This window comes from Tachypleus tridentatus, chromosome 7 (assembly GCF_004210375.1).
Source record: "Tachypleus tridentatus isolate NWPU-2018 chromosome 7, ASM421037v1, whole genome shotgun sequence".
Classification (NCBI taxonomy): Eukaryota; Metazoa; Arthropoda; class Merostomata; order Xiphosura; family Limulidae; genus Tachypleus; species Tachypleus tridentatus.
This window is the reverse complement of record NC_134831.1, coordinates 47,670,787-47,693,292: the sequence shown is the minus strand read 5'-3', so window position 1 is coordinate 47,693,292 and position 22,506 is coordinate 47,670,787. Positions and strand designations below refer to the sequence as shown.

Here is a 22,506-nt window from a genome sequence, read left to right as displayed (position 1 = left end):
GCTTTAAGCAGGCAAAGTTGCCCAAAAATTAAAAAAAAATTAATTACATTTTACAGGGCTGTAAATCAGAAACTATTAAAGATATTGATCTAATCTTTGGCAGTTTTTCATTATATAGGTAGATGAGCACATGTGAATTTTTTCAAGGAATTCTGTAGGGTTCACCTGCAGCCTGGATGATTTGACCCCATGACAATTCCTTGAAAAGAGAGAAAGTTCACAACTGAGAACAGTAGATCTTAGAAAGGAATCCATTGTTTCTACAACGTTCACTGGAAAAGGCATCTGTGTGTGTCCCAAAGGATTCAGTGTTGCAGGGAAACCATAGTCTCCAAAAGTGAAAGAACTTCTCAGACAGGACAAGGAAAAGAACAAATCTTGGTAACAAGATATTCAATACATAATACCTTGCAGGCAAAAAAGGAGAAGGCTGAGGAAAGCTAAAACTGTAGTTGAAGATGATGCCCAGATGTATCAAATACTGAGTAGAAGTGAACAAGAGTTTGAGTATCTTGACAAACAATGCCAACTGAACAGCCTTCTGTAAAAGAATGCACATATGAGAAAAGAATACATACTGAAAATGGGTAAAGAGAAGCCAATTGTCTATGTAGAAGTGATATCTCAGTTCTAAGTCATGAAGAAAGCAAGCAAAGATTTTTATGAGTTGACTGAAGACATGAAGGTCTGATATTATGCTGAAAGGAAAAGTTTGAAATAGGAAGACATTATTTTGATGGATGAAATGTAAAATCTGTGAAGCAATTGGTATATGGAGGAAGGAATCTGGAATGTTGGCCTTGACCATCCACAATGCAGTTGGCCAGGACCATGGAGGATAAAATTCTCCATCCAGAAAGTTACTGACAGAGGAGAGGTTGATTATTAGTAAAAACCTAAGAAAGATTATACACATTTTCAATGGCTAAAAGAGCCAATACCTCATCCTTGAGACTCTGAAGACAGAAGGAAAAAGGTTAATGTGTAGAGGAGAGAGAGGAAATGGAGAAGAGAAGCAAAGATACAGATTATGGGTAAGGACTTGAAAAACTGAACTTCCAGTAAAACACTGTGAACAAAAGCTGGCAAACCAGATTGGTGCCAAAGGGCCCTGAATTGACACAATAGTCAGCAATGAGATCTGCAATGGATCTGAAGATGGGCAGTGAAGGGGACAAGAAAAGAAGTTTGGAAGATGGAATGGAAAGAAGGGTAGGATGACCCATTTGAAGAAAAGGGGTTGAATAGTAAGGTTGTAACAGATAAGAAACTGGAAAAGATATTGAAGATTGGTGCCAAACTATATTAGTCATGGACTCAGTTGAGTTGAAAACACTTCTGAAGGTGTCAGAACAAAGAAAGGAAGCCTGACAAAGACCACACTATAAGAAGCATGTATATGCGATTTAGTAATGAGTTCATCCCTGCCTAACAACTTCCAACAGCAGAGGACCCAAGAAAGCAGAGATATAGCAGAAAAAATGGTACAGACCATAGTGACAAAATACAAAGAATCTCACTTAAACATTCAGCTTGAGCATAATAAAGCACCTCAAACATAAGAGAAGTAACTAAAAAGAATACTGAGATAAAGATGAACATATAAAACTGATTGCTTGAGATTAAAACAGAAGACAGGAGGTTCCACTTCTCAAATAGGAAATAGAAATTCCAAAAATTGAGAATAAAGAAAAAGAAAGGAAGACTGATTGTATGATAGTATGACACAATGAGAAAGGTAAGGATGATAAGTCATATGGTGACAGTTATGAAGTTTTTCAAGGAAAGATTCAGCATGAACCTGAACATCAGATGAAGAAGACTAAATAATCTCATGGATTAGGGTCATAGGACAAAGATTACAAAATTATAAGTTACCTGTGAAAAAGGAAAAAGACCATACCTAAGAAACATTGTGAAAGGCTGTGGACTTTCCTCACCCAGTAAGGAGGTATGAAGTGGAATTCTTTCTCTTTTTAAACTCATAATTAAGGGAAGGAATAAATGGGTAGTAAAAAAGGCTTAGTTTTGTTGCCATCTTATCAGAAGGTGAATTTAGTCACATGATGACTTCATCATGCATCAATGTAGCTCATACATTAAATACATGAATCAAGGCTAATTGTATGTAAACCTCATGTGCAGATGTATGAGGAAGATAACATTTCTTGTGCAAAAGTGACTTATTCTCTTGAAAGCAAAAATTGCTTTGCATCCAAGCTATATTTATTACCCAGAAACCTAATATTTACCTTACGGTTGTGAAAACATATATTACATGGCTTCATAAAAAGACATGCATACAATCTAGTGATTTTGTTTCATAAAGTGATATAAAAAGTTTTTAGCATATCTTTTCATTCTTAAAAAACATTTGTACCATATTATATTTCTGATTTAAGTACCATCTATTACAAAATTCTATACCACTCACCTGGATCCATTCCAATACCATTATCCAGAAAACAAAGCAAGAATCCACCCCGAACATTCTCACATGGTGCTGAACCAACAAGATAAACAATGTTTGATTTTATTTTTCACATTCATTAAAATCTTCAAAGAACTAGAAACTGATATTCATGCATAATATGATAATCTAAGCAATCTCAAAAAATAGATTCACAAAGAAAGGTATATTTTTCAAAAAATGTTCAGGTTTCCTGAATTTTCATTTCACCACCAGTTACTCCAATGTATGTTCTAAATAATTACTGGTAGAAACCAATTAATACTTCACAGATATGTTCCAGGTTATGCACAATCACAAGAATGATGTCCTATACATCCTATTACTGAACTTCAACATTCATAACAATGAAATATTAAAAATTGTTCAGATGTGACAAAGACAATTTTTAGAATGTTGCTAGTTAAAATGAAAAGCTGATCTAAAATCTTTAACTGATCAACTGTGAATATTACAAAAACTAAACACAAACATTTTTAGTATCCCATACAGTAAAATCTGTTATTAATTTTCATTCATTCAATGTTTTCCTATCAAAGTTATGAGACTTCAAAACTGAATGTGGATACATTTTCTATACACCATACACAATAAATTTAACAATATAGTCAAATATTACAACAATATTAACCCCTCTCACTACACATTTAATCACTGTAATCACCCTTATAACAGTAAAGTTACAATCAGATTTTCTGTACAAAAGCTTTCAACATGGTTTGTGTGTATGTTAACACTTTTTTCATCTCCACCTGTGAATCTACACATGCTAAGACATCAGTTCAACCTGCATATATATGCCAAATGTCTCACATTTCATTTACGTGTCTTGAGCCTTATTTGATGTGGTCAAAACGTTTACTACTCATGAGAAAATTTTATGCTCAGAGGCTGGCTCATTTACCCCAAAATCATGGATAGGAGATAACCCACATGCAGCTTCAAAGACAACAAACTTGAGGAAGATTTGTTCAAAATAGATGATAAGAAGGCATGCAATCAATGATGGGCTAAGAGAGAACATGTAGCTTAACAGATAATGACCACAAGTGAGCTTTATTCAAATAAATGATGATGAACCAAACAATCCACTTGACAAAGACATTAGTGGTGTTGCTGTGAAGAGTGACGAGATAGATGATGGGCTTTTAAACAGTGACAGCAAGTAAGCAAACATAAACTATACTCTGACTATCATGAGTGAAAGACACTGTTACAAGCTGACCTCCTATACACAGCTGTTTGATTTCAGTCCCTTTCACAAAGGCATTTCAAATAATGCAGGAACAAGTGGTAACAGCAATAATTAATGCTATTTTTTGAGTACATACTAATAAAGGTAATAGAAACAGAGTCAAGTAAACATTATTTATTTAAGAGAGAAAATATCACTATTGTATTTACTTAGGTAGAAAGATGAAAGAGTAAACAAATTGTATGTTTTTTTAAGATTGTGCACCATAATGTGATACCAAAATCATGTTTTCTCTTGATTCTATAAATGCTCCATTTTATGACAACTCTGTTCCTTCAACAGACAAACTACAGAAAATAAGATCAGTCTTTTCTTGCCTGAAAAAAACATTTTGAGCAGTATTTTATTTCTTCAAAAATGTTGTAAATAATGAAAGCCTGATCATATTCAAAGAGCATCTTGCATTAAAACAGTATATTTCAAGCAAGCAACATCATTTTGGCATAAAAATATTTTTGTGCAATAGAAAAAATTAGTTTGTGCTTGTCCTCATTAATTTCACTTGAACAACACAGATATACCATCTAAAAGCCCATTTTGGGTTTCTGGATTGGTTGTAAGATACATGATGGATCCATATTTTGATAAAGTGCACAACTTATTTGTTGATAATGTGTATACAAGTCCACAACTTTTCTATTTTCAATTTTCAAGAAATATTGGAGCTTTTGAGACTGTTTGCTCCAGTAGAAAATTCTTCACTAACCAGGACCAGTGTCAAGAGCAGAATGCTCCACTCTTCATGCACATAACACTTCAGCTACAAAACAAAACGATAAATATGAAATGAATATGTTAATAATACTCCACAAAGGAAACAAAGGTTGATACTGGTAAGAAAGACAGAAAAGCTAGTGAAAATATAAAGAAGTCTGACATGATAGTGAAATATACATATAATATGAAACTTGCTGACAAAGCTGATATGTTATTTAATTGGAATTGTGATCTAAAATTCATACATCTTACTGATAAAAACAGAAATGTAACTCAAGTATTGTATCTTTCATCTTTGTACCATAGGACAAATATCTGAAAGGTTTTACAATGATGTTCAATCACCAAAGTCAGGGAGATACGACACTGCAGAAAGGCCTAGCCCAAATAGGCTGTCACTTCACTTAGGTTACTTCATTAGGCCTCTTCCCAACACAGAGAGAAAAGCATGCTTAAAAACAATGTTTGTTTTTGCTCTACAATTTCATGTAGAATTCATGTGTACAAGGACATGGGAAAATTTGCAGTGTATGCAATGTTTCACTCTGTTACTCAATGCTTTGAAGACTACTACACCCTGAAAAATTTGTAGAGCATGATCTTGTTGCTCATGTATTATAACCATTGGATCCCACAGATTTTAGCTTACTTGAATAATTGCTTAACATATATGATTTTTATGCAGCTACCTTTTACATATATTCTGTAAATATGTATTGTTCACTATCTACGTGTGTTTGATCTTTCAATCTTCCTGAATAAACTATTTGAGTCTAAAGAAAAATGAAGAAATGGAGAGATTGTAAACATAGTGAACAGGATATTATCTGCATGTGATGGCAGCCAGAAAGTAGACACTACTGCTATCAACACAAATATAGCATTTGAATAAATTATCTGTATGTGTCATTGATAGCAATAGAAAAAATACTCATAATACAATAAAAAAAAAGAAAATATACATTAAATTTGGATGTACAACAACATATATAATAAAACAAGCATCACCAGATATGGTAGCAAGCATCCACTAATAAAGACTACCCAGGATAAAAATAGAGTAATCAGTGGAAAATGCAGGTGCAATTCTACACAATACTACATTATTGGTAGTTGTCAAAATGTATTTTTTTCATTCATTTTATTTATTGTAATAAACTATAAAGACAAAAATACTTTTTACTGAACTTCATAAACTTGAATTGTTATAGTACTGGAAAAAAAAAAAAGCCTCATTCAATGATAAAGGGTTAGTGAAATGTGGCAAACTTTAAGTAAACATTAAAGTCTTTTGTACATGAAAAAAATAAATATTTTTACTAAAAGTCTGTCAAAGTAATGACTACTCTGAATGCAAAGTTATTTTCATTATTAAAGTTAAACATACTTTTCTTCATCTAAAAATTGTAACATTTCATTTGCATAATCTCTAAAACCTCTTAAACAAAATATAAAATGTTTTTCACAATAGTACTTTATAACATATACAACCTTCTTTACTCTAACTCTAAATGCATTCCATCAATTGGATCTCTCTTGTCACTGCCATACAAAACAATAAAACAAACTTAAATTACTCTTTTTATTTTTATAATAACTGCAAACTCTAGCAAGGAACCACAGTAGCTTATCCTAAATAACTTAAAGTTCACAACAGTAAATATCTATTCACACTTCATTTTATTGTTTTGTTGCTATTTGACCTGTTTCTAGTTACTAATCTTGCCACATAAGTTATAAATCACTTGACAAATGTGTAGCTCACATTACTGTATCACTCTGCACAATACACATTTTAGTTACTTTAAAAATAATAAATAAAGAATACCTATGAAAAACAATAAATATATCACTATTGTATTTGCTGTCAATTTCCATTGAAATTTAAAACTGCTGCTTTATATCAATGGTACTTGTATCTGACTTTCTAACTACAGCATAACAGCCTTTTAAAATTTAGCTGTGCTTATTGATTTCAGCACTGCAAAAGAAACTTTCAAACTGAGGAAGATATAAACAGAACTCTAACAGAAAATAACAACACATTATTCATATATTAAAGTCTTGGCTTTCTATTGGTTATAAATACTATAGCATAAAAAACATTAAAAAGAATGTCACATGTAGGCATGGCAAGTGGGTCTAATGTTTTAGTTTGTGGTTCCATACACAAATATGATTGAAGGATATAAAATTATACTTTGCCTGTGTGTTATAAACATTCTAAAAGACATTTACATTAAATTCCATACTTCTTGAAGGGTTAATAAATAAATTATAAAAGAGGAAAGACTTTAAGAACAAATGTCACAATTTTCAGTATAGGGGAGATTATGATTTATTTAAATGCTTCCTTATAAAGTTTAGAACTTAAAACTCATATATTAAAAATACCTTATCTGAAAATACATTTACAACAGATACTGCTTTCCACTGCTAACCCTTCAACTATAATTCAGCTTTATATTACCCAAGTTTAAGTCCTTTATTTCAAATGAAACCCTAAAAAAAAAAGGAGCTTAAGATTTTAGTTTTGTTGTCACATTATGCATGAGCATACAAAAACGTTAATTCTTGGTTTCTATTACTTGAATAACACTCCATCTGCACATGTATATCTGAACTTAAAACTATGCCAACAAAGCTATTTAACCATCACTTGTTTAAAATTCTTTCAGGTCAATTCAAAGAACAAAGAAATAAACATTTCCACTCGCTGAAAGTAGTCACACCCACATTATGTAGTAAAATAATAATTCCAAGCTATATTTATTAAATAAATGTTATAACCAATAACAAAAGCTAATTTTAAGCTATAATTCCTCAATACTTATTTTAAAACTGGTATGCAGTATTCATTAACAATTGTATCAAACCACTCTTTAGCATTGATATCTATTAGTTTGATAGTTAAATTGTATTTAGGTTTTGCTTTCATATTTTAGTGAATAACACATTACTTTTGTTTGAACATTCATATTTAAAGCATTTAATAATTTTCTTTATATAAGTGAAACTTCACCTTGCTTTGTGAGGCCTATGCTACTAAGCAAGGGTAAAAACATTTTGCCAGAGGCTAAAGTATCTCTGCTTATGATACTGTTATATTACTCATGGGCATCCATTAATGTGTGTTGAGACAAATAATAAATGTTAAAGAACAGGAAGGGAAAATAAAATATTAAAAATAAACAATGAGCAAAATGATAAATATGTGAAATTATACAAATAACCAAAAATACATTTAGGAAGAATAAAAAAGTATGTACATACTTCCATTTCTTAATTTTAAACATTTCCTTGCACTGTAAGTTTATGATAATAGCTACAGTTAGTGATATGGTAGAAAATGAAAAATATATTTACTTTTAAAAAAATTTGATGTTTCATTAGGAGGTTCTAGAGGTTATGTAAATAAAATTTGAAACCTATAAGATAAGAAAAAGCACTTTTATTCTTAAAATGAAAATACACTCACTTGAACTGTTCAGCATCTGAGTTTAAATAAATTCAATAAATAATGAATTTTTGGGAAATATTAATACCCACAGCTATAAAAACTTTATATAAAAATAATCCTGTTTCTTGCTTCTTTAGAAAGCCTTACATTAAAAAAGTTTATTAATATGGAAAGAATGCATGAAATGACTTGTGGTCCATTAAAATTATTTTAACAGTGCCCTTACTCCCATTCGTAAAATAATGCTTACTGACACATTTTTTTAAGTTTACTGTAGGTGTTTAGGTATTTAAATAAAACATTACCTTAATTGGTTGTTTTGTAAGGATTCTACAGTAATTCTAAATCAATTGTGTATTTATAAACCTTACAATGGCTAAGTAAGAAAAAAAATGTTAGAAAATATTTATTTGCATACTCACTTGTATAAATATTCAGGCATGTGGATCCAGCATCTCTGATTATATAAATGACAACAAAAGTTGAAAAAATTAAGAATACCAAAACCAACAAGTTTCAAATTTTGTTTAAAAACCACTGAAATAACTTAAGTTAAAATAAGCAAAATCTATAGTCTTGCAACCAAACTTAAGCTTAATAGACTTTTATATATGTGATAGTTACAAAGATGTAAAGCTATCTTACTTAATTTCTTAGGCCTAAATAGCAAATGTGTTGATTTGACTGTAGGCATGAAAATTATATTTGAATAAAAAACAAGAAAGTTACAATTTTCTTATACAGAAAATGTATTTATGAAAAGTGGTTACCTCCTTACACATGATCAGCTATTCCTGTTCAGTTCTGTACCCCAATGGTAACAATTTCTTTATACATGCCCCGCTATTGCAATTGCTTGATTTTAACATGTCTCTCATACAAATAATGAATTATCACATCCTTACCAAATAAAGTATGATATACTCACACCACATGTAATTCCTCTACACTCCTCTATCTAACTATTAATTCAAAGTTTGGCAGAAGATGTCAGCACCAAAAAAAAGTGGGGAGGATAGGTAGAAAGTGTGTGTGGAAATTTGTGTTGCCTAGCTACCACAAAAGAGTAGCTGCTAAGTATGATTGGCTGATTCCTATTCAGAATGAGGCACAAAAAACAGTCATCAAGGTGAAAATAAAATCACAGCCACAGAGTATGGAAATAACGTGCAAGAGCCCAGACTATTCAACCAAGCATGTAAGGTGTTAAGGCAAGCCTGAAGAGGAAGGTCCATAATGCATACATCACCCCAAGATGGATGAACTGAAGGTAAGGATGACACTGAGGCAATATCGGGGTATCTAGATAAACATTCAAAACATACATTTTTGTCATCCACAACCCTGTTAAAAATGCCCATCTCAGGGTGAGAAAAGACTCAATAGTGAACTTGGCTAGTGATATGAAGCAGTTGAGTTGAGATTAATCAACTACTGGCTAGCAATCCCTGGTGTTCTTGGAAACAATGAAAAGACAGGAATACAAATGACTTGAAATATTGGGAACAGGTTCAACTGCCTGCTGCAAGAGCAATTTCTAAACTGCTTCTAACAGATACTGGCTAGTCATATGATCTTGAGAAGGAGAGAAGGAAAAGGGGAAAGGAGAATTATAACATCCAAATAACAATAAAAACATGTATGTACTGCCATATCCATAAATGAAAGATGAGTTAAAGTGGAACAAAACTCCTCAGGATGTCTGTGGAAAGCCTTAGTTAGATGTATAAAAGAAAGATACTGTAAAAGGTTAATAAGGGTAAGACACAGATAAGACTGACATTTGGTTCAGAAGCCACCCCCCAAATAGGTAACAATGAACCTAACAACTACTGATCTAAAAATGAATTGTTCACACAAAGGTAAGAAAAAACAAACTAATCAGAAAAATCCTGGAGGATGGGGATGGTATGATAATCTTCCCCCTTAATTGCAAAACAAATTGATCAGCGTGAACTCAAATATAAAAGGAGAGGGAAAAACCTAAAAGGGTTTGGAAACTTGTTTATGCAATAAGGAAGGATGAGGAGAATAGAAAACAGGTGAAAGGGATGAAATATCACAAACCTAAGACACAATATCCATAAAAGTATTGAAGATTCCTCAGGTTAGGAATAAAAAGGAACAGCAAACTGTGGAAGTGGAAAAAGACAAAGTTCTCATCAGCCTGAAGAAGCTCAGGAGGAGCCCGGCAATGTTTGGGGAGAAAGGTTGTTCCATGTGACATTCAAACTCTAAACATCAGTGATGTCGAGAAAACCCACTTGTAGAGAAATATATATGTAAAAACGGCAACCAAGTATCACCAGTTCTAGCCAATATCTTTATGACACAAGTTGAAACACAAGCAATTAATACAGCATTACATCCACCACTATACTGGTACAGATATGTAGATGGCATGATTGTGGGATTCAGATCTACATAATACACACTTAATTTTTTGAATCACATTAACTCCATACATCTCAACATTAACTTCACATGTGAACAGGAAGAAAGCAATCAAATATCATTTCTTAACCTCAAAATTACAAGAACTGACACACAATTTAAAACAGAAATCCACTGAAAAATCACCCATACTGGACTATACATCCCTTGGGTCTCAGCACATGAAACAAAACAAAAACTCAACATACTAAGACACCAAATAAACACAGCCATAAAACTATGCTCACCAGATAAAATTAACTATGAATTAGACAAAATAAAACAATACTTCATCAACATCAATAAGTTTTCTCCACAAACAAACATTATAAGCACACACCTAGACAGAAAGCAAAATCAACCAACAAAAGTAATATGTCACAAATCAAAAAATCACGAAACCATATACTGCTGCATACCATATATTCCCGACATCAGCAGAAAAATAACCAACATTTGGCAAAAACTAGTAACAAAATATGGCATTCCAGTTAATAACAAATTTATTCAAAAACCAGGTACAAAACTGAGGTCTATACTATGTAAAAACTACACTGACAAACACCACACCAACATTATATATAAAATACAGTGTGATAACTGCAACGACTTCTATATTGGAAAAACAAGTAGAAAAATGGAAACCAGATTCAAAGAACATAAAAAGTCACCTTCACACGTTTTCGAACACTGCAAATCAAATAAACACAACATAACCATAGAAAACACTCAAATACTAAATAAAGAAACAAACATAAACAAATGCAAAATTAAAGAAGCCTTACTTTTACAACTTAAACCCAAAATAAACCAATATAAAGGAACACCTTTATACCTATATTAAAAATAATAAAATAAATAATATAAAATTATATATTCAAACATCTACCAAAACCCTCTGTATTCCGACACTCAGTTACACAACCCCTTTCAAAGATGTGGTCAGCTTCCAGTCAGTTACCTCTTTCTTTCTTTGTGAACCTGACGATGACCGAAGAAGGTCGAAACGTTATTCATTCCTCTATGTAAAATATTTTCTCAACCCAAATGAGCCGTTTTTACATATATATAAACTCTAAACATATAAAATCAGACAATTCTACCACTGGATCACCCACAAGTGAGGTCTGAGTAAAAAATGCTGTCTCTTCATGTAACCCCCAATGTGTTAAAATTATCCTTGTAGAGAAAAGATTCACCAAAACTGAGTGCAGAAATAAAGCAATTAAAATTAACTGATAAATACTAATATAGGAAACAGGTTGAGTGAAAGCAAATGAAGTAAGAAAAAAAATCACTTCATGAGTAAAACAAAGTCAAATATTAAACATTTAGTACACAAAAGAGCACATCTAAGCTCAAATACTACCAAATGTGAAGTGATAGTTTGGTAGAAAGGTGCAGAGGGAGCCACATGCTTCACCTAAGTATGTGATGCTCCTATTGGTAAGGATGTACCACATGATGATTTACATAAGAGACTTATTGGAAACTTGTAATTTCAATAGGGGAGAGAGGAAGGCTTGTGGCATGCATAAAGAAAATGTAAGCACATAGTGGACAACACTGAAATATGAACAGCTACTCTTGTGATTTGAGGTAAGTACCATATAGGAACTTACAATTCATAATGACATTGTTCTGCACTTTTTTTAAGTTAGCAGCCATCTTTAGAACTTGAAACTCTTTCGTACAACCAAATATATCTTTTGAAATTCTACTAATTTACAAAACCAGAAAAACATAAACTACATATTTTTATACAATCAATAGTAATAATCATTTTTTCTATACTCTGAAACTTTGAAAAACATAAACAATTTAATAATTAGTTTGTCTATTCCACAAGTGAGGCTTTATTCTCTTTTTAATGTTACTTCAATTGACAGTATTGGTTAGAATGTTTAATATACTATTTTTACAATTTTGTATTTATTATCATTATTAGCAGAGACTCACAAAATGTTTGTTGTCAAATGAGTATCTTTACTGCAGCAGTTTTTGGAGAATAAAAAAATGAAGTGTAATCTTTTACACAAAAATATGCGAATCCACTTGTATTTAGGTTGTACTTTATTTATAAAACCTTAACTGATGTTAGGCCTATATTTGATAAAGAGATAGATTAATACTGTACCTTATATGTTTTTTACATTTTCTTAGTAAGGACTAAACCATACTGTTCTTAATAATATATACATATGCATAATGTTATAATGTTATTTTAGAGCCTAACATCAGAACTTTTGAAATCTTCAGTTTTTGATGTTATTGTACTAAATTTTTAATAAAGAATACTTACATACACATTTTTTATTATTCCTTCAGTCATAGAGCAGTTATAGGGACTTGTTGATTAAGTTTTCCACCTCTCTGGCAGAGGCAGGTAATTGCACTGTTTTTTTTTGTTAAAATTCTTACTGTGCATGCTTATAAGTCATTCTGTTTTTGTAGTATTCTAGAAACTCTACATTTAAAGAATAATTATTTCAATAAAGACATTAACCTGAGTACAAATGTCATGTGGGTTTCTTGTAGTATAATACTTAGTTTTGGTCTGTCATGATAATGTGTATGCACCTTGCTACATAAATATGCATGTGCACACACACCATTTCCAAAACAGACACAAACAAGGGTATTATCACACAAATAGGTTATTTTGTTACCTTAATGTATCAATTTAGGACTAACCTAAATCTCTGTTAAGCTGGCCAAGCCTTGCAGTATATTACTGCAGCATTTCCTAAACTTCTATCATCCATACCCCCTTTAATAAATATAATTTCTTGTGTGCCCCCTTTCTTTAAATCAAGTTAAAGAGCGAGTTAAGTAACAATATGTAATACACAGATATACATTAAAATGCTATATGTGTTGCAGTAAGTACTTACTATTTTATTAATAAATAATATATCAAAACAATTTTGCATTATTAAACTATTGACTTTACCCTAATCACATGACTCCTGTCTGAAGTCTGAAAAGTCACATGTACAAGCAAATGTAATTAATTTTGACTAAACATGAGATGTTAATTCTGTTAACTCCATATGCCTATGCATATCAGACTCAATGAATAACTTTCCTTAATCTGGTTGCCAATATTCTCACTGTCTAGTTAAGAAGCTAAGTGACAGAAACATGGGATTGAAAAGTGCAAACACTGATACTTATTAGTCCTTAGAAGTTATCACACTCCACCAGTAAATATTTTTAATGTCAAATTGCCTTTCTCATATAAAACAGTGACCTTCATTTATATTAAATGCTTAATGTTCTAACTGTTAAATATGATAAATACAAGAGCTCATGGTTACTCTTCTACTGCAGAAAGTAATGAAAATATTTATTTAAATACATTTACAACATTAAGAAAAAATCTATTCAAAGAAATACAAATATTACATCAAACCAAACAACTTCTCCAACAGGTTAGAGAAAGTATTATCCACAAAAATTCATAGATTCACAAATAAAATAATTATACATTTATACACAAAAATATATTTTAATTCTGGTTGGTGTTTGGCTGATTGAGATTTAACTTATTATCATAATTAAGATATAAACAGCTTTCTGCTTGAAAAAAAGACACATTTTGAGAAATATCATAATGAAATATTATTTGTTTAATTTTATATTTTTAAAAATAAAATGAATTTCAAACTGGTATTTATCTTCAAAATACTGAAAGCCTTTCATGCTGTCAATAATATATATGATTCAAATTTCCAAATATCATTTACACATATGTAGCATGTGTGTCACCTTCAATTTTCCACTCCCTTATTTTTCATACAACTGATTCATACATGATCGTGGTCAAATTTCTAAAAGTGGAAAAATGTGTAGGAAGCAAGTGAAAGATGGAAGGTTTTCCAACTTTCATGGTAGATATTTTTTTCTGTCCTGAAATCAAAATGATGCATTCTAAGACACTTTTAATTGATCAATAATGAAACAAATGAAGCACAATTACATTAAAGAATATTAATTTGTACTATACAATAACTTGCCTAACACATTTTTTTCTTCCCATTAAAGTGTAACACTGGTATCATTTACAAGAAGTTATTGACCACGTTGCAAGGCGTTAATGTCTATGTTAGTGGCAAAACTTCATAAAAAGCATTTAATTTCTACTTCACACCTATAAAAATTGAAACTATTTTTGTTGCTTAGGGTGAACAATTTTAGGTACTGTCTCCTGTTCAGCAAATAACACTAATGATAGTAGTATACTTAATAATACTATTAATAATAATGAGCTTTGGCTGTTCTGTAGAATAGCCTTTGACCTTTCAACTATGTAAGCAAATTGGCTGTCAGAGGGTGTGTTTGTGTTTTTCTTATAGCAAAGCCACATTGGGCTATCTGCTGGGCCCACCGGGGGGAATCGAACCCCTGATTTTAGAGTTGTAAATCCGTAGACTTACCGCTGTACTAGTGGGGGGGGAGGCTGTCAGAGGGATTACATACAAAGTATCAATTTAGCCTGATTAAGCTGTACTTTGATTGATCTTTCTACATTTTTTTTTCACATTTCAAAATATTATTACCTGTTCCCATGTTTTAAAGTGCTATATTAACATTATCGTGTAGTAATTCATATTTCACAAATGACATTGGCATTTCCAAATCATAAAATGCTGTGGCAACAAAGATAATACACAAAGTGAATAAGCCTAACAATAGGCTGAATAATTCCTGCTGCAGAAAACCAACCACCATATAAGAAATTCTGAAGTGAAAGTCTTGAAAGAAATCAGCTAGTCAACACTATCTACTAATAATACATAGTCTATTCCAACTGAATACTAGGAATTCTATAGTCACTCTTATAATTCACTCAGAGCCTAGAAGTATAGAGCTAAATTTGTTTGGGATAACATGGTGAAAAACACAGAACTACAGATTCAAAGTCAAACATACATATCAACCACAAGGTTGACCCAATTAAATAGGGTGCAAGATTCCTAAGTTAAAAAATTCTTTTTTTTTTTTTTTTACAGATTTGTGTACATGAAGTAAAATCATGCACAAGCTCATAAACTCATAAAAATTAGTGAACAAGTGTTAGGCAGAAAAGGAAAAAAAAAATCACCTTTTAATGATTCCCTCAAACTTAAGAGAATAATCACAGACAACAAACAGAATTCTGAGGTTTAAAAGACAGCAACATGCCCACCAAAAACATTGCTGTCAAATGAGTACCTTTATTGAACAGTATTTCTTCAAAATCTGTAAATAAGGCAAATTAGAAAACAATTTTATCTATATGTTGGCCTGCAAGATATTCTCTGAAAAGTAAGAAAAATGAGACAAAAGACATAGCCAAAATGCATCAAATTTGATTAAATGTGAACCAAAAATGTATTATGTAGGAAGACCCTATGATAATATATGTATAGAGCTGAATACAAGATGTATCAATAGAAAAATGTCTGACTATTTCCTCCCTAAAGCGAATAACAACAGAAAATATATCTTCAGAGAAAGATGCCATAACAAATACAATACCAAACGTTTCAAAGAAGATGATATTAAATGACCCAAGGTCAGACTTGAATCCTAAATGTCTAAGTGCACGTCAATGACATAAACAAAAAGCTCAGAAAAAGATATAAAAAATGTGAGGATAAGAAAGGCATATGATTTAATAGCAACTGAAAGTAGTGGATAGTCATTTACAAAAAGAAGCAAACAAGTGTTGAAATAAATAAATTTAAAAGAAGACAACCTATGGAAGAGTTGGCAAAAGACAAAAAACATTCTGCTGGCATCAACCACAGAAGACAGATCAATGACACTAAGCTACAATGGAGCAATACAGGCAACAATGTGAAAACATAGATGTTACCCAAGAAAAGAGCCCAACTTCTCAAACAAAGGACCACATAATACTCACCTGTGAAGCTCAACCTGAAAATGCCATTGTAGAAGATAAACTTTCAAAGCTAGCTAAGCAAATGATTTACTACCATTCCAAATGTAATGACCATAGTATAACCAACCTATACAAAACCTAACAGCACAACCACTGGAAAATCAATATGAGGACAAATCCCACCCTGATTGTTGATATATGTCATTACAGTTGAATTACCTGTGTGCACCAAAACATAACAGTTTGTAACAAAGGCAGGAGCTACTGATATGCTTCCTGAACTACCAAAGCTCCACAAAAGGATATAAAACTAGTATTCCTGAGTAAGTCACAGGCCCAAACAATTATGTTTCCCTAATATGGAAACCCTGCCCTGGAGAAAGGCATCAATGATCAAAACACAACCAGAAAAGGAGAACCTACAGTGATAAACTTGCAACTCAGCACCACCTGAAGGCAACTTAAGAGTATTCTGAGTTAGCAAGAACAATACAGTTGTCTAAATGATGATGTTACTCAATATGTAGTGTGTGCAGAATAGCAGCAAAAGCTTTCACTACACATGTGAAACCAGACAAATGAAGACTGAGCTGATAAACTACTATCCAATGTGCAAAACAAAGAATTGAATGAGAAGACTTATTTAAAATATGCAAATAAGCCTCTTTTATATCAACTTTTATCATTCAACAACCTTGATAAAGAAACTTCTTGAAAGAAGAAATATTGACATAATGACTGAGACAAAACATATCTAGAATCTTTTTCCAATCTCCTGTTTTCTTTGGCATTAGAAAAAGAGAAGATTAAAACCTCAGAGAAACTAGGCATAGCTCTTTGTTAGCCCAAAACAAAAGGTATGAGACTTTTTTTATCCAAAAGTTGAACTTAAAGTGGATCATATGGAAAGAAGAATTAAACTGAAAGCTGCAAAATAGGAAGAAACTATTGCAATTAGTAGTCTCAAAGCCAAGAATTTCACAGATGAGTGTTAAATCCTAAATAGCCTCCAAAAGTTTCAGAGGAGGAGCTGTCTTAAAGAAAAATTTATAATTTATTTCCTTACACTGAAAATGTATTTTTGATAGATACTTATCCACTATCACACAAAGCTATCTCAATCATCTCTTTGCCCTCTAAGCATTGCTAAATAAAAAGGAAAAAAAAATGTGGACAAGTGTAATTCATTCTGAGAGGTGCAAACCTAGTAAAAAAAAAAAAACTCAATTTTACTACCAACCCAAAACTATCCAAACTCAACTAGACAGGTGAGGTTCCATAACTCGTCCTCAAAAGGCTGAGGATTAATCAGATGAAAATAATTAAAGAGTAACATAAACATTGTGGCTGGGCATGTTTACATGTACACACGAGCCCAAACTATGAGTAAACGGTATCACTCCTCAAGGAACCAGAATTACAAAGAGGAAGTTGGCATGTGGTTAAAACTGGACAAACTCCCAACATCAACACAGGAGCAAGCATTACAACAAACTAAACTCAGCATTATGGGTGTCATGGAATTGCTTCAACTCAACTGTAAGGACAAGGTAATATCTGTAACCACAGTTAAGAGCAGAAATCTTAACTCACCCAACCATAAATGCAGGGAAGGCAACTGTTTACCAGGGAATAAGTGTCCAGGGGAAATGGAAGAAAGGAAATCAGCTTTGCCTTCTTCTCACTGAGTCGAAAAAATATTAAGTTAAAAGTCTACAATACACTCAGTAAGAAGCCTTCATGGTCCACCACCCCAGTGGCAGGAAAGTGGGAAGAGGTAAGGACACTCTTACTCCAGAGAGAGAAAAAAAGGGAATAAAGTAAATGCAATGAGGAGTCTAGAAAAACATCTTACAAAGAAAGAGCAATAGGTATCCACAATTCCCTATTTTGAAAAGCAGACCATTCCCAATATATTTGATCAAGGAGTCAGCAGGGATGGGCAGAAATCTTCTTTTGATTTACTTATGAAAGTTCATGAGTGACAGTCCACAATGAAGTGAAACTTATGGATATTGAGAAACGTACGTACTTGCCACCATTGGTCTGGTAGAGCATCCCATCTCTATACTGAACATTATAGTGCAACCAGTAAATAATATAGGATTGAGGCAAAGCATACCTGGCCAGGCAACATCTTTAACAGAGTGGGATCCCATTAGCAGTGGTAAAAAAGAAAGGGTTTCTAAAAAGAAAACATAAACAAAATGATGTGATTAGTCTTAACTCAATCAAAGTGAATAGACATGTGTAAAATTACCACAGGAAGGATACAACATTCATTTGAGGAAGATACAATCAGATCATGCACATGATGAGTGATGAAGATATTAAGAACAGTCCCATGTTCAGGCCTGAATGATCTCCTTTAATAGAAGGTGAAGGTGAGCAGTTAATGACATAAGTAATAAGAACATTTGCTGACAAGAAGTGTTGTGAAAGTGGTGACCTTTCATAAGTGAGTCAAAATATGCCTAATGAATTGAAAAACCCAACCAGTTAGTATGCCAGGGGATAAATCACAGGAAAGAAAAAGTCAGAAACATGAACTCTGAAAAGAGACACATACCACATAACATAAGGAGCAATCTGGACAAAAGAAGCCAACCTGGATCAGAATAGAAGTACAAGTGGGAAATGGAAAGTAAAGAAATAGGTGTGAAAGAAAAACAGCCTTCCAGGGCAGCAGAGGTCGTAGGAGGGAAGGACTGGTCTGGTTATAAAATAAGTGGAATGGTAGAGGATTTTAGTTATATTGATGGCATAATGATGTCTGAAAGTGAGAAAATTTTGGCCTTAATTGAAAAATATTATATCAAACACATCAACAAAGGTTCAAAGGAAGGATAGGAAGGGTCATAAGGAACCACACTGAGAACCCAATCAGGCAAATCAAATAATTTGTGAATGCATGACCCAAAAGGAGCAGAAAAGGAAGAAAATGACATGGGAAGACAAAACTTGGAGAAAAAGAAGGTAAACACAAGGCCACTTCATAGCTAGACACAGTTGCAGTGAAAAAGCCTTTGTCAAATAACCAAGTGAAGAACAGGAAAAGATTAGGAACAGAAGGATGTAAAGTATTGATACCATGTTGAAGAGACCAAAGGCAGAAGGTAAAGCATTGCTTTTGGTAAATGGACATCAAAAAAGGTCTTTTGGATCTGGAAAGGAAAAACATAAAGCATGGAGTCAGTCCCTAGCCTAAGACAATAGATGCATGAAGATGAAGGGTGGTGATATCTGGATGTACAATGTCTGACCAAGGTGAGAATAGAAGAGTCTGTACATGTAAATATTAGAGCAGTGGGAGAAATGGTTGTGCTGGCCAATACAGGAGGACTAGCAATAGAGTAATTTGAATTAAAGATAAAACTCTGAGGAGGAGTTGAATAGGAAGGTAAACATAAATGTGATGATCCCTCCAATATTGACTGAATGCACTCACTCTCAGAATACTGGGTGTAGAATGAAAGAACAAAAGAAAGTAATTTTGGTGTTCCAGTGAATAACAAACACATCAACATGAGGTATTCCCAGGTAATAATACACTCACTGAAATACATATGGATCAAAGGATCATTCGATGAGGAGAACTTTGTTGGGTCAAGATAAATGATCTGCAACAAAATTCAGGGTATATCACAAGCTACAACCATCATATGGTGACAGTGGACCCAGAAAAGGATATTCAGGGTCTGAAACTGCAAAGGCCTGAATTTGGTAACCCCCTCATCTGGTGATATAAATGACCACTGTGGAATTGTCAGTGTACCATAACCATGCTTTCCTACAGGAGAGGAAGAATGTGTGACAAAGATTTAAGTTATTGGATGTTAAACCATAAACTGGAAATATCCCAAGTATTGAGGTAAGCAAACCAACCTTCTAAAGATGTGTCCATAAACAGATGTAAATCTGGACAACAAGATAGAGGAAGAAGAAAACCTGCCATGGTCTGGTTGCTGTCTAGCCATCAAGACAGGCTTGCCCTGACTGGGAAAAAAAAGATAAAAGGATGAGCCAAAGGATCTGAGTAGAACTTTCATGGGTAAGGAGTGTCTGCTACAAAGAATACATATCAGTTTGACCCATGAGAATTAGAGTTTTCAGGAACCCAACATTCCCACAAAGAGATAGAAGCTCTTGAGCTGTGTGAGAATGTGAGGTAAGAGCCTTGCGAACTGCTTGAAAAGGATAAAGAGGAGATGGCTGGGCCTAACTGAAATTTGAATTGAAGAAACCCCCTTCAAAGGAACAAGGTACTGAGTGATGGGGTAATGATGAACTTTCCACCTTTATCAGGAATCCCACCCATTCTGCTTCTTGTAGAAGCAAATAAATGTGGTATCTGCTTTGTGAATGAGAAGAACTAGTTACCTATGTAATGATGATTATGAAGATTCATCAATTGTAGATCTCAGGTAAAAGTTCATACCACACCACAAAAGAATGTAGGAAGCCAAGGTTAATCCAAAATGTAGGGCCCTTGACTGGAACACTTAACTTCTAGCTATACATAACTGTTGACGATGTAAGCAGAGAACTGCAGATTACTAGGAGAAAAACTGGATTCTAGTATTAAGAACATACAAAATATAGCTGAAGCAAAGCTCAACCCTGATGAAAATTGGGATTATAAGATGAATATTTAACAATGATGAAAAACAATTATTCCGATAAAACAATAAGTTAGAGGTTACTTGTAGGAATGATATGTAAAAGTACAAGCTATCAAAACACACCTAATCAACATAGTACTCATTAATAAGAAAAATAATCAAAATTCACCCAGCCTACAAAGTACATAATAATAACAAATGTGTAAACCAGTTAAAATTACCTAGAAAATAAGGTAAAAAGCAATACCTAACTTGTAATAAATCTAAATTAACTTAGACAACATAGGACATAAACATCTAACACAAAGTCTGAGCACTGACAAAATGAAATACTTAATCATTCCATGTGTAAAGAAGAACAAAGCCACACAAAGGGCATTTGAGCCTTTCCTATCATGAGTATAGCAACCAGATATTAAATGCTCAAGCTGAAAAACTTACCACCAATCCACTGAGAGACCTGGAAGAAACAGGAATAAAGATGAAGAACAAAGTTCCATCAAAGTGAATGATTTGGAGGCATGGCAGCAGGAAAAAAAAGAAAACTAGCAAAATCACTCTTGTCTCGAACATACAGGAAAAACTGAACAAGCCATGACCATCAACCTGAACAACCAACTGTAAAAAAGGGTTTGTTTGTTTATTATATTTTGAATTTCACACAAAACTACATGAGGGCTATCTGCATTAACTATCCATAATTTAGCAGTGTAAGACAAGAGAGAAGGTAACTAGTCATCACCACTCACTGCCAGCTCTTGGGCTACTCTTATACCAATGGATGGTGGGATTTATCATTAACTTTTAATGCCCCCACAGCTGAAAGGTTGAATACATTTGGTGTAACTGAGATTTAATCCTACAACTTGCAAGTTGAGTACCCTAACAACCTGGCCATGCCAGCATGTAAAAAAAGGTGCAAAAGGTTAAATCACCTAAAGAAGTGTAGAATGTGACAGACCAAAATAAGAAGGTACCAAAAAGTGAGTCCAAACTGTCTTCTTGTTGATTGTATTCTTCTCCAGCAACATTTTCAGATTGAAAAGAAGAAACCACTGGCCAAACATATGAATCTATCTACCTTAATTGGAAAATTAAGGCCTGTACTTCTGCAGATAAAGTTGAACCAGATTCCTGGGCAGTCATACCAAGAGCACTGTTGACTGTAATGAAAACAACCATAGATGATGCACTGAATCAGGAATTAATATCAAGTTCTTGTATAATTCTGTAACAAGAAAACAAAAATTAAAATAACTGATTGTAAACACAATAAAAACAAAACTGTTAAAAACATTGAAATGGTAAATAAATACAATCATAAATGATAACCTATGCAGAAAAGCACATCTAAATGAAGCTGTGTCAAACAAGAAAGTGAGAATTGAGTAGGAATAGCAGAAAGAGCTAGCTGTGCCAACATAGTTGATAATATGTACATGTTCAACAGAGATGCAAAATTGGTAGGGTACATAGACTGGTGTGCTGAGTGTAAAAATGTTTTAGCAATACTTAAGAGGGCAGAAAGAAAGTCAAGGTAGCTTTGCATAAGAAGTAAAACTATATCAGAAGAAATCACTGTTTGGAATACATTGCCCCATCCCATGAGTATCTCTATTTTGAATATAAAAAAAGAGCAAAAACAAAGAGAAATGTTTA

At 32.9% G+C, this 22,506-nt stretch overlaps 1 protein-coding gene across 3 annotated transcripts in view; it reads right to left on the bottom strand.

The window, feature by feature from the left end:
* The window catches only part of LOC143255598 (ATPase MORC2-like), a 167,841-nt gene that overhangs the window by 108,458 nt on the left and 36,877 nt on the right, over nt 1-22,506 (bottom strand). For 2 of the 3 annotated variants that reach the window (XM_076511479.1, XM_076511480.1), the window contains exons 4-5: nt 8,325-8,359; nt 2,435-2,503 (exon numbers count right to left, since the gene is read on the bottom strand). In XM_076511479.1, the coding sequence (XP_076367594.1) occupies nt 2,435-2,503; nt 8,325-8,359 (104 nt within the window). Of the gene's footprint in view, nt 1-2,434; nt 2,504-4,431; nt 4,486-8,324; nt 8,360-22,506 lie in introns of those variants that run through there. The other variant, XM_076511481.1, reaches the window with a different exon arrangement.